The sequence below is a fragment of the Chiroxiphia lanceolata genome, chromosome Z (genome assembly GCF_009829145.1).
Source record: "Chiroxiphia lanceolata isolate bChiLan1 chromosome Z, bChiLan1.pri, whole genome shotgun sequence".
NCBI classification, from domain to species: domain Eukaryota; kingdom Metazoa; phylum Chordata; class Aves; order Passeriformes; family Pipridae; genus Chiroxiphia; species Chiroxiphia lanceolata.
In genome coordinates this window covers 43958477-43971724 of record NC_045671.1, presented here as the reverse complement: position 1 = coordinate 43971724, position 13248 = coordinate 43958477, and the positions used below count along the sequence as shown (strand labels likewise).

General features: G+C 41.4%; 1 protein-coding gene across 2 annotated transcripts in view; it reads right to left on the bottom strand.

Moving 5' to 3' along the window:
• Nucleotides 1-1358: 1358 nt before the first annotated feature.
• GRIN3A (glutamate ionotropic receptor NMDA type subunit 3A) overlaps nucleotides 1359-13248 on the bottom strand; it is a 67793-nt gene continuing 55903 nt past the window's right edge. The window contains exons 7-10 of one of the 2 annotated variants that reach the window (XM_032675545.1): nucleotides 6856-7020; nucleotides 5995-6067; nucleotides 5501-5584; nucleotides 2689-2806 (exon numbers count right to left, since the gene is read on the bottom strand). In XM_032675545.1, coding sequence (XP_032531436.1) covers nucleotides 2796-2806; nucleotides 5501-5584; nucleotides 5995-6067; nucleotides 6856-7020 — 333 coding nt within the window. In that variant the 3' untranslated portion in view covers nucleotides 2689-2795. Of the gene's footprint in view, nucleotides 2807-5500; nucleotides 5585-5993; nucleotides 6068-6855; nucleotides 7021-13248 lie in introns of both variants that reach the window. The other variant, XM_032675544.1, reaches the window with a different exon arrangement.

The window sequence follows — 13248 nt, the reverse complement described above, 5'->3', positions numbered from 1 at the left end:
GGTCTGTTTGCCAGAATGAGTGGAAATAGTTAAAATAATTAAAAGCTTACCAGAACTAGAAGTGTGAGGGTTAAAGAAGTAAAGGGGTGACAAGAACTATCAGAAGTCCCTCTAAATTCAGTGTCTCAGGTGACAAAGAAAATGCCTCATCTACAGTCTCCAGTGCACCCTCTGTCAGCAAATCCTCCCCTGTGACATGTCACTGACATCCATGGAAAGTTACAGCAATCTTTTCTGTCTTCTAGGGAATCAGGCTGGTGCAATAACTGAAGAAAATAACACGCAAAAATACATCTCTGTTGGGCAACAATAATTAGATCTTCTCCTAAAAGGTTCTAGTTAGTGCTGTGGTAATTTGGAGCAATCCCTATTCTGCATTTGACATGGGAGCAGCCCCTCAGGCACCCAGCAGAAAAGATATTTGCATAACATTAATTATTAGGTGGTGAACATTCTTATACTTACATTTTTCGTTTTAAATGAAGGCTCATTTTTTGCAGGATTGGGTGTTTAGGTTGGAACTTTGAAGCAAAACATATTTTTGTTTAAGATACTAACATTTTCAGGTTTTTTTTTTTTTTTAATCTATTTCTAGGCTCATTCTGTGGAGATAAAGACATTAAAAACTTGATAAAAATACTTGTAAGATTATACTGAAATTCTTTTTTCCTAGTGTTTAGGAGAAGAGAGCAGTGTTCATCTCTTCTAGGCAAGTGCTGTTGGAGGTTGTGAGGTACCAAATTCTACACAAATCAAAAGCTCTTCCTAATAAAGCTGTATATCCAAAAGAGGGGAAGGGAAGGCAACAAAAGCAACCTCGGTGGCTTGCCCATCTGGCTTGTCAGGAACAAGGAGAGAAGGGGTATCCCAGGTCTCTTAGATGTGCAAGGCTGTGGATCCCACTTTCCTGTTTTATGTTATGATTTCTCTTTCCTGTGTTACTGACTATTAAAAGGAGTAGATGCACCTGCTGCCCAAAAGCAGAGGCTAAGGACTGAGCAGGGAATAAAGTATGAACTCTTGATGAGGCAAATTAGTCATTAGCTTTTAGTGGTCCGTGCAGAGCTTTTCATTTGCAAGGGCTTTTTCAAAAGTTAGAGGTGCAAAAAGGTAAAATGTCTTTTTCAGACCCCAAAATACAGTTTTAGATCTGCCTGTGGCATTTAAACTGTGCCTGACAAGAACATCACCCCGGGCAACATTCATGCAGGTGACTGGAGACAAAGGGAGGGTAAAAGGTATCTCAGAGACCAGAGTTAATTCAGATAGTGTTACGAAACATTCTTTTTCTCTGTAATATAGGATGGGTTGGGAAGCTGTGTTTAAGAATTGATAGAAATCCTACTCAAAAGACAGAATCAGCTGGGTTGATGAAATATTTATTCAGATGTTCAACAGCTTACCCTTCCTTCCCCTCTACCCATCATCCAGGTAGGCGAGGGCTCTGCCCGGTACATTGCCTTCGAAACCACAACTCTCATTCTCCTTTATCTGTAGGGAGGCTTTGGTGCCTCCCTTTCACTTTGATGAAATGAATAATGGACAAGATCCCCTTTACGTCACCTCGTCTGTGAGAAAGAACCCTACTGTCAGCTGAAGATAGTGAATATTAAGGGAGTAGTTTCACAATGGCAAAACACTTCACATTTTGAGGTAAACACTGATTTACAGTACTGCCACCCCTCTCTTCCCCATATCCTTGCTGTATGCCACTGTGAATCCATCCCTTCACACCTGCTGGTGCAGCTGTTTGCATGGCTGCTCCTTCGGTGCAATGGAAGCCAAGCCTGGGCTCGGAAGCAGACGGAGGTGGTGGTTTGGTTTTTGCCAAGTTATTTTTTAAGCTGGGTGAGTTCCTTCACCACAGTCTCAGAGCAGCCATATCTGCATTTGTGCTGACAGAGCTGAGGGAATGGTGTATACTGGGTTTGCCACCAAGAATTTTGTCTTGAGATTCTGTGCCAGGAGGGGAGGGACTGCCAACACAGAACTAGCACCTGGCATAATGAGGCATCCGTGAGGAGCCTTCACATGAACAGAGACTAAACCCACAGATAACACAACAAAAATGTACCAACAAGGGGCATGCTTCCAATGAGCAGTTTACATTTTCTCCCTTTTTTTTTTCTTTTGTCTTTTTGTGAATTAATGCACAGAAAGGGCTGAAAAGGTGGGAACCTCACTGTACTGTCAAGTGGAGGAATGAGGAACTCTTGCTGTTTGGATGCTCCTTTTTTCTCCAGTCCCTTGGGAATGGCTGGTGTTTTCCAGGAGAATGAGAAACTTGCTGTGAAAGGAGGACTCAGGAGGGTGGCAGTGGCTGTGGGCTGCTGCAATCCTGCTCCCATGAAGAGCACATTGCCTGCTTTATTTTTGCACCCCTTTCTGGCATTACAAAAGTGTGTTACAAATTTCACAGAGGAATAGGGAGAAGAGGAAGAAAAGGTGGAAGGGCCCAAGTGTCCTGGCCTAGGGCTCTGCAGTCCTGTTTGTCCTCTGATATTCCTCCAGCTCTGATTTCCTGTCCATGGCGAGCTGCAGCTCCTGCTTGATGATTTCGATCTGCTTCTCCAGCTCAGTGAGCTCCTGCATCACTGAGGTCCTTGCAGTGTTGAGGGACTCTGCTTTCCCATTGGTGCTTAAGGAAGCCGGGGCCTCCCTCCTCACCTGTGGCAGGGGGATGTCCTGGTGCTGATGGATCGTCACCTCGTTCTGCCCTTGGTCTGTACAGACGTATTTTTTCCGGTGGCAGTTGCGCAGATTGGCGGTGTTCCACACGGTGTGCTGGCTGTTCCCTATGTGGGACCTGAACAGAGAGATGGGGGGGGGTTAATGCCACATCAGAGTCAGGTCTTGTGTGTGTGCAGCCCTCCCCTGTGAGCCATCCTACTGCAAAAATATGAGGCTGCTGTTACGTATTACATGGAAATATTATCCCTTTATCCCTGGAATTGACTTTTCTTGTGAAGCACAAATCATGAGAGTAAATGACCAAATTTTTGTGATTAAACTACAGCAGAGACTAGAACAGAACCCTAAATATTCCCCAAAATTGTTTGTTAGTTATGAAATTATAGTCCTCTCAGCTCCAGCTCAGGAAAATGCAAGTCCTTCAAAGCTTTGTGAAAGATTTTGTGGTTGCAATGCCCAAGTTTATTACAATGTTAGTCCTTTGCACGTTAGTGCTCTGTGCTGGCTTGGGCATTTGCTTGCATGGAGGAAGAAAGAGACTGCCTTGAGTTGATGTGGAGAGGTGAAGGAGAAGGGGTGCCCTTTGGATTTGAAGTCTTGGAGAGCTACTTGCACTTCTAAGGATGGACACAATGACGTGGTGTACCCAAACCTTGCAGGTATGTTCATGAACTTCTGACAGAACAAGAGACTTTGGCATTGTCATGTTGGGGGAGAAATTTCAATTTGGGAACTTCTGCAAGTGTTTTGATTTTTTATCTGCAGAAATATTTCTGTAATATGATTCCAGAGAATTTTTTCCCTTTTATTTTGGGGGAACTTTGCCACCCTCCCAAATGAGTGCATTTCCCAGGGTTCCTTCCCAAACAAAGGAGCACCCTGTGGCCTCCACTCTCCAACTGGAACATACGGAAGCACAGAGTTTGCTGTTGTGGGAGAGGAACCTTAGCTTTCCTACCTGCTTTACCGTTGGGATAGATCTGTGTGCATTCATTTTATAACTGAGATTCAAACTCTGAAGTTTAAAAGTGCTCCATCATAGGGGTCTTCTGTGGGTGTCCTGGGACAAAACACCTATTAGTGTGAGCTACCAATCAGTAGGTTAAGGAAGGAGGTTAACATTTCAGGACTGGGGCTGCTGAAAACAGTTGGTTTCAGAAAGAGTCTGGAGCTAAGAGTAACTACTTTTCTCACTTGCCTCCAGAAAAGGAAGTTGCAAATGTTTTCAAAGAGATGGAATGGCAGAGAAGGAGGAGGGGGAATTTCAGGCAGGAGCAGCAGCCTCATCCTGGGTCATGGCTCCAGAAGACTCAAGTCTTGTGCTAAACTTGGATGTGTGTTTTGTGGTGTAAATTAATCGCCCAAAGAGATGAAACAAACAAGTACCTCTTAAGCAAGTTTCAGACAGGGAACAGGATTAGCCTGGCAAGTAGAAACTGGCAAAGTATCTTCAAGGCGAAGAGCAGAATTGCATTCCCACGCAGGCAGTGGTCTAGACAAGGCCACCAGTGACAAGTGGCTGAGGTGCCCAAAACAGCCTCCGGCTGTGCAGCTTTGCAGAGCCCAAGATCCCAGGGGTCCTGGGCTCCAACTTACTTTGGAGAAGTACCACCTGTCTCAGAGAAGCTGCAGCCCTTTGTTTTGTAAGTATTTCTCAAGAGTCTTACCATTAATCCATGGTGTCTGAATGTTTTTCTCTAGTCTTTTAATCAAAACAGCTTTTTGATAAGGTGTTAGTAACCAACATAGCTTCTGCTAGTGGTGGTGCTTTTGTCTGGGGGTCTTGACAGGTGATTTTAACAAAGGCCAGAGTCCACAGTTAATACTCAAGTTTCACCAAGTAAATAAAACCGTTTACAATTTGGCCACTGATGCTGAGCAGGTCCTCTAGTTTTTGGAAAGTTAGACCTAAAAAAACCCAGTGGATTTTCTTCTGTGAGGATAACAGCAGTAGCATAATGCAAATTCTTTCTACTTCATTTCTACATCTTGGTGCTTTTAATAGCTACCCAGTCTCCACCAGGAATAAAAAGAAAGTGTGATAATGTAATTGATGTGAGACCTCTGGGCTGAGCCTTGCCACATCAGTGTTCATGACAAGCTGGACATCACGTTACTGTGTGTGTTGAGTTAAATTCACCATAATTCTGTGCAACCAGCAGCTCAGACCATGAGAAGAGCCAGGACAGGGTGTGTGTGTGTGTATGTGTGTTTGTGCATGCATACACATGGGCTGAATGTTGTATGGATAGAAGTTTTTGGACAGCAGCACATCTTCACTCTCCACGTTGAAACAATATTTGCATAGATCTTTTTCCTAAGCCATTCTCTGTGGGGCTTATGGGCTATCTCGTTGTGTTAGAAACTTTCTGTGCTGCTCAACACCTGGCAGATAATTCAGCTGGTGCTTTTTGAGCCCTGTCTATAAACAGAGGAAATGAACTGCATGCATATATATATGCATATACCTGTGCATATAAAGGCAGTCTAGGGGCTTATAGATGCTTACTTACTTTTGCTGCCATTAGTGAAGGAATGACAAATAAGCACAACATATGTTTACATCTGTGGGTTTCAATCATGCCAAACATCCATCAAGAGCCTGGAAGTCTTCTAATAGTCTATGGTTGAACTTATCTGTAGAAAAGCAACACTGCTGCCTGTGTCCTTAAAAAGTGCACTAATAGTTCTGAGTTACTGAGCAAATGCATAGTTTTAATACAATGCCTTATGTTCCTTGTAGCTGTAGACAAGATTATCTTCTCTTCAGAAGACATAGGCTATAAAAACAAGGCAAGTTGTTACCTACTTTTTTTTCCAACAAGAGTTGTTCGACACAAAGGTTTCTGAAAGGACTCCATTTTCCACTTCTCAGCTTTCTTATTTCTCATTCGAAAAAATAAGAAAGCTGAAAGAGTTTCTAACATACTAGTGCCTGATCCCTCATTCACTGTGAAGCTCTCAAAGGGCTCTAGTTATTTGCCAGTGCTTCAGTATGTAATTAATTACCTAAACAGAAGGACAGTGGGCTTAGACTGCAAAGACTGTCTTTGGAATGGGAGTGCTTTTATTAGCTGTATGCACAGTCATGAAAAAACCCAAAATTTCTGGGTTTATTACTCTTTATTGGAAAAAATGAATTTATTTCTGCCTCTCTCCCTTGTCACTTCTATCTTATTTCCTTTTTTGGATTCTATTATCTTTGGGGTGCATTAGATCCATAACTAGATATCCAGACATGATATATATAAGTTCAATTTAATTTTTATAGTTTGTGCTTTAAGCCATGGAAAACTTCCCACCTCTTTTCGACTCGTTTTTTCTTAGGCTGACGTTTTTCCTCAATAAATGAACTGTTCAGAGCACGATGCAATCTCTAGAGGGAAGAGAGAAATTAAATTAGTAACAGCAAGATTAAGAATAGCTCCACAAATAGGTAGACAATTTGGGCTTTGTGTGATGGACTTAAACATAAATTATTTTCCAAGTGAAGGATACAAGCTTTGTCTATCCTTTGTCATTACAACAGGTATGTTTTCCTGTAGTTTCCCAAAGAAGGGCAATCTGAAAGGCTGATGAATAGTTTGCAAACAATCCTTGGTGTTAAAATTCCTCATTAAAAAAAAAAAAGTGTGTGTTGGCAAACTTCATTATGTTCTAAAAGATTCCTTCCACTGTGCAGCTTCAAAGCAACAGAAGCTCATCCCTTTTGTGCCTTTTGCTGCAAAGTAACTTCTTTCTTTAGATCAAATTCTATAGCAATTTTGTCCCATTAGTTTCTCTAGAATAATGAAGGAGGTTACCCAGCACTTCCTGCATGGATAGAAAGTTTGGGAACCTGTAACAGTGAGATAAAATGTTCTGGTTAACCAGTTCAGGATAACAACACTGTTGCTTCTGTCATTCAAAAGGGCTGTGAGGTTACAAGTGCAAATGGAAAAGTGCCTCTGTAAGCTTTGCAGCTGTGAATATTTGAACTGTTTTCTCTGTGCTTCCCATTCCATCATTAGGTAAGCCTTTTCAAGATCCAGAAGCTGCTGCCACACTTCAAATGTCAATCATCAGTGCTTTTACAACCTTTTATACCTTGTTCCTGTGCAGGCTTTCTTAATCAGCCACAGGATTACAGGATCTTCTTTCACAGAGTCACTTCTGAATACATACCTGACTTGTATGGAGCCAGTACTTCATCTTGGATTTCTTCTTGATTCGTGGCAGGACCAGTCTGTACACGATGTGTTCCCCAATGGTGGTGAGAATGGACAAACCAAACCCAATGCACAACATCACAAAGAGCCCTGAAAAATGCTTGATGCCCATTTGCAGTGTCTGTGAATAAAATCAAAAGGGGAGGTTAATGCAATAAGCTGTCAGTGTACTGCCACAGATGCTTTGTTTCCTCATGTGGAAATGTGGTCTAACTGAATACACAGTGATGTAATAAAACAGAATAGTCCACAACAAAGCCTTTCTGTGCTGCAGAGAGCTCATTGTTCAGTCAGAGCAAAGGAAGAGAATCAGCCAAATCAGGGAATTTGTGCCATTTCCCTAAAGAAACGATGTGTTCAACACATACAAGAATCCAGTATTTGTGGTGTCTTTGCATTTGTAAAAGTAAATACTGCTTGACAGAATACAGTCAATGAACTGTAGTGCAAGTCCTTCATCAGCAGAGAGCCAAGACCAACTGTTCACTGTCTGTGTTTTCTGGGAATTGATCATTAACTTCCTCTCTTTGTGCTTTACCCTTGAGGGAGGTTCATGAAACAAATGGCACAAACATGGCACCTCTTCAATCCCTACATTAACAGGACTGTAGTCATGTTTGTTGGGAACCCCAACTGCAACTATGAAAAACGGGAACACTCCTACCCTTTTCTGCTGACCTACCTTTTTCATATAGGGTAGGAAGCCTTTAATTAACTTGAGTGTCTTATTGACATCATTCATGTTTGACCACCAAGAAACCCTGTACAGCAGCAATCTGTACCACAAACACCTGCACTGCAATGGGTGGGTCAGGTTTCTGTGTTAGATATAATCTTAGTACATTTATGCTCATGCATCTGTAACTAAGCTGTGAGTTTATCAATAACTAAAATCTCCTGCTAATAATTACTGCCCACACACTGCTATGGATATATTTCCAAGAATACAAATTCTACTTACGTCTTCCTCTTATACAGTGTTATTCCCCAAACAATAAGAAAAAAGAAGCAGAAAACTGCCTGGGTAGAGCTGTGTGTCAGAAGATGGCACCTGCAATGCTATTACTCTGGACAACTGACATGTTGTATTCCTTGTGTTCATTTGGTAGGTGGGTAGTGGTGGGCACTGTGCTTTATTATGACTATCTGTGTAATCCAGAAAGAGAAACCGGATTTATCATAGAATCTCTGTCAAGTGTGACTATGAGGAGGTAATGGTTTAAACCACTCAAAAACTGAAGTGTTTGACTGGAAGTCTGTGTCACCTGTTTCCTTAAACTGGCAGCGAAGCTCAGCTTTTAGCCCAGGTAGCTATAAAATCAGAATGAGGTCCCATGTCTGAGCTTTCTCTCAAAGGTCTCAGAGCTGAGACCTCAGTATAGCCCCAAAGGCAGGGGAGATCTGCTAGTGTTTGGTTGCTGTATGGTATGGAGCACTTATATTGCTCTGAGAATAGGAACTCACTTTAATGTATTATCATAAAACTCCAGCCATTCAAAATAATAATAAAAATCCCTACTGCTCTGGGGATTCCTGCATTCTGAGATGTCTCCTCCAGCCTGAGGTCAGTGTTTGATGCCACTCCAGGACTGCTGCAGAGAGAAAACTTGGCCAGCTCCTTACATGAAAAATAATTCCCTTGTCTTCAACAAAGCCTCTCTAATTTATGCTGATGAGGGTCTGGATCTCTGTCCTGTCAGCTCTGCAGAATTGTTTTCTACCTTCCCTGGAAACAGGTGAAAGAAATTCCAGCACTGCTATCTTAGGTGCATTTTTCACTTGTAATGGATAGCTTTTGAAATTGTCCCAAGCAAGACATCTTTTCCTAGGAAAGGAAATGCCAAAACAAAGCATCAATAATATTTCATCTAGCAATAAAGAAGATAATGCATTGAAAGAGCTGCCTGACAAAGATTGCATAGTAGAGGGAAATTTTTGAGACTAAATTAAGTGGGAAAACAGGTAGGGGAGAAATAATTAGCACAGCATGTGTATGGTGTATGGAGTGATTATTTATAGCAATATCAGCACATTTACATACTACTGTAAAATGGCTGGTTATCAGCTGTTTATAATTACTGTAGATACACATGTTAAATCATAAAGGAAACCATCTAACAGAGGCACCTCTAATTGTTACTGCCTCAAGCAGATTTAAGCAGCAAGACCTATTACTTATTTAGTAGTTTATGTATGTATTTTTAGGTTCATATATAGAATATATGTGGAAAGAGTAGAAATAAACTAGATTCTCTGCATCACTGTTTTCCTCTCTGCTGAAGTTGAAGGGGCCAGGGGAGTGGGTGTGTGTGTGTTGAGGGTATGTACTGGCAACAGAAAACAAACTGGTGAATTTCTCTACTGCAATATCTTACTTTATTTTCTTTTTTAAGGAATGAAAGCCCATAATGTGGTGTGTTCTGTACTAAACAAGGATCGAAATACATCCTTGCACCAACTTTGTAATGATAAATTCATGAGGTAGCTCCCTGTGTTTTAGGACAAGGAACTCAATTGCACACATATGGTAGTTCTGGAGCAATAAGCAACCCTAATCAATCCTGTGATGATTACAGCTAATGGGTGCTAAGCACTGCAGTGGCAACAGACTGTAAGTTGATTCCCAATTGCAAATTGGGAAATTGGCAGTTTCAGGAAAGCGGCAAATACAAGAGCAGAACTGGAGGTATCTTCTTTTTTTTATATATCCCTGGAGAGACTTTTCCAATTTATCAACCCGTATCTGCGGTTGCTACCTAAACATTTCCTGCTGTCTCCACTGTAGTTTTATGCCTTTTTCTCTCTTTTTTTTTTTTTTTGAGCCCTGAAGAGAAGCAAGGGGATAGAGAGAAAGCGATTCTGATATTTGTGCTTGCCTTGGGACAGGGAGCAGAGATGAAAAACACCACTCTGTGATTTCAGCATTTGTTTTCATGCGAAAAGCTCCTGTTTTACTCTCTATTACAAGAGACTATAAATGCTTTACTATCACTGGTTGTACTGAATAAGCCAGCTTTGACTCATCAGAAGCTTGTAAAATTTTTGTGGATATTCTGAAGGTTGGCAGCACAGCACAGATATAGGTGCTACATGCTCCTGAACCCAAACACTAAATAGTGGTATTGTGTGTGTGTTAGCTGTAATAATAAGTTATATTTTTTTAATTGCATTTCCCCAGTAAGGATTTTAAAAAGTTTTGCTGATATCAGGAAGGTAAATTTTGCAGCACCTGTGTGAAGAAGGAATTATCAGGGATAAACAGGTATGAAGGGCAGAATTTTAAACTCATTTACACATCTCAGTAGGTTTGCAATATCCTACCAATGCTAATGCTTCTGTTTAGTTAACTAACTGGTATTAAAACATGTCTCTCTCTCTCCATATTGTGGCACTTCTTGTAGCTGTGGAGTATTTTTTTACTTAATTTTTATTCTTATGGCTTTCTGTGCTCTCAATGAAGTGGCAGCATTGAAATAATATATATTTAATCTCTTTAGGGAGATTATCCTTAGCAAAGACTAGTGACCATGATTTTAGAGTTTCAAGTGCCAAATTTCATGATTTACTGTAAATCATTGTCTCACATTAGCAAGACAAGCTCCTTTCCCCTCTTGTTGTGAAGACTTTTGTACAGAACTGGAAAACTACTCCATTTTGTAATAAATGTGTTTCTTTCAATTCATCCATTTTCCAAGCCCTGTTAGTATCTCCTCAGATAGTAAATTTTTTTTGTTTTTATTTGTTTTTTGTTTGTTTGTTTTCAGTTTCAACAGATAAATCTAAATATGCTCTCTTCCCCAGGCAGCCTATGTGCAGGCTGAGGAAATTTTCTTGGCTTCAGGATTTTTTCCTGTTATTTGTGTTTGTTTTTCACACTCTGGTAACAAGGTACTGTGAAAAGTGACTGATGGGCAGCTGCTGTTTATGAGCACAGGGCAGTTTTTTTCTGGAAGTGCCTGCACCTGCAGAGCACCAGGGGCAAACTTAAACCAGAGCTTCAAGGTAAGGGCTAGAAAAGTCACTGTGGAGTTGTCAGGTGATAGGTGTTAACAAAAAGAAGGAAAGGCATGGTTGAACTTAAAGAGGACAAGGCAAAATACAGATCAGAAAGGCAAATTTGCTGGGTGACAATTGGATAAAATCGTGGCAGGATGAACGAGGCACTGTCTGGTTGTGCCTCTCATGTGATCTTGAGGCCAAAGATCACTGATTCAGGCAGAAGCTACGGTGAGTTTAAGCAAGTTCCTTCAAAGACTTCAGAGAAGAGCCATCGATGGATCCCACCATTAATGAGAGATGAAAAGAGGATTAGTCACCAACCCTGGAGGGAGTTGAAAGACAGAAATGAGACAACAAGGGACATGGTTTAGTGGTGAGTTTGGCAGTGCTGGGTTGGACTGCATGATCTTAGAGATCATTGCCAACCTAAATGAAAAACACTGTGTACGCAGTTAGCTTTTCCCAAAGTAGGGACGTCTTTAACTAGACCAGGTTCCTCAGAGCCTCATCCAACCTGGCCTTGAACACTTCCAGGGATGGGGCATTCACTACCTCTCTGGGCAACCTGTGCCACTGTTTTTCCACTCACACTGTAAAAACCTTCCTGCAGCTTCTCCTGAGCTTGAGTGGAGTTAATGGGATGGATGGAAAAGTCCCAGGAGCCTGGCTCCTTCTGAAGAGGCATTAGTTAGAATAACAGTAGGGTAGAGGAAGGGCTAAGTGTACTGTATGAAAAGTGAAAAACAATTACTCGATCATGTCCAGATGTAACGTGCAAATACAACTTTGCCAATCCCTCTTCCCTCCTGGACCGTGCTCTGCCCTAAGTGTGGACCTACCAATTTTACCACAGAGGAATTCCTTTGAAACTGAAGTATGACGATTTAAAATCAAGAGTACTCAAGCAATACTGTTAGTGACTAGCACTCAACATGAACAACCACTGCTATCCACAATTACCTGTGATGGAGAGGGTAAGATGGAATCACTGCAGCAATTCATTCCAAGTCTGAGTTAGCTGCATTCCCCAGGAATGATCCAATGGGTGCCTTGGGTAAGTGGTTTTGCTGAAGAGGTTCATATAAAACATCAGAGTCAAGCACTTCTGACCTCTGTACTTTCCAACTCATCTTTATTAGCTTCTCAGCTTGAGGTATCATCTCAGATCTTCCAGCCCCAGGCTGAATCATACCTTTTCACAACAACTTTGTTTTGAAGTGCAATTTATGATGAGCAAGGTGCTCATTCAGTGCCAGAGAGAGATGGAAAGAGCTGGCAGTGAGTTCTGCCACAGGAAATATGATTTCCCAGTGTAAGGTTAGTAAAAAAATTATGAGTAAGAAAACTAATCTCAAAATAAAGAAAAATTAACCTCTGTGGACAGGAGTGGCAGACGGATAAGAATAAGGTACAGCGTAAAGAGGTAATGACAAAAATGGACAATGGATGTTCCCCCCATTTAAAGGCTATACTGCTCAGTATTTCACCTACATATATTCCCATTTTTGGGTCATTACTCTTGGTCAACAGGTGCAGTGTGTCACAGACCAAATTTATCAAAGAGACATAGAAAAATACTGAGCCTTACTCTAACTATCAAAAGGCAATTGCTGGGTCTTACTTTGGTATATAACCCATGTGAATGACTACCCACTGAGAAGCTGAGACTTTTTCAAAAATTAATTATCTGTTTCTGTGTTGAACATTGTCTACACTTCAGTGAATCTGTTAAATGCTACTGTGACTGACAGCAGAGACTTAAATAAGAGATATTTCTGGACTGTACAGGAGTAAATGATACAAACCAACACAAAGATAAGTCCCAGAATAATTCCCATGCTTCTTGGTGTAACAGTGGGGAAGATAAGCTTTAGAGTGTCCGCTGTTTGGCTGTTTAGTAAATCTGCCCCAGCTATGAAATAGCACATCCTAAAATCTGCAAGTTCTTGGCCAGGAGAGAGTGGACGAAAAGGAAGGGATGCACATGGGAGTTGTGTCAGAAGTAGGATAATTCAGGCAAATGAAGATCTGGACTTAGCAGAGCTTACCTCACAAAGGCACAGACTTAAGAGTGGTGTTATGTTTCTGCTCACTCTTTCTGATTGCGAAAGGACCTTTCGGTACGTGAGGAATTGTTCAAGGTTTTTGAGTGACTTTTTAAATTCATAGAATACTAGAATAGTTTGGTTTTGAAGAGACCTTAAAGACCTTATAGTTCCAAACCCCCTGCCATAGGCAGGAGTGCTACCCACCAGAACAGGTTGTTCAAAACCCCGTCCAACCTGGCCTTAGACATTTCCAGGGATGGGGCATCCACAGCTTCTCTGGGCAACCTGTGCCAGGGCGTCAC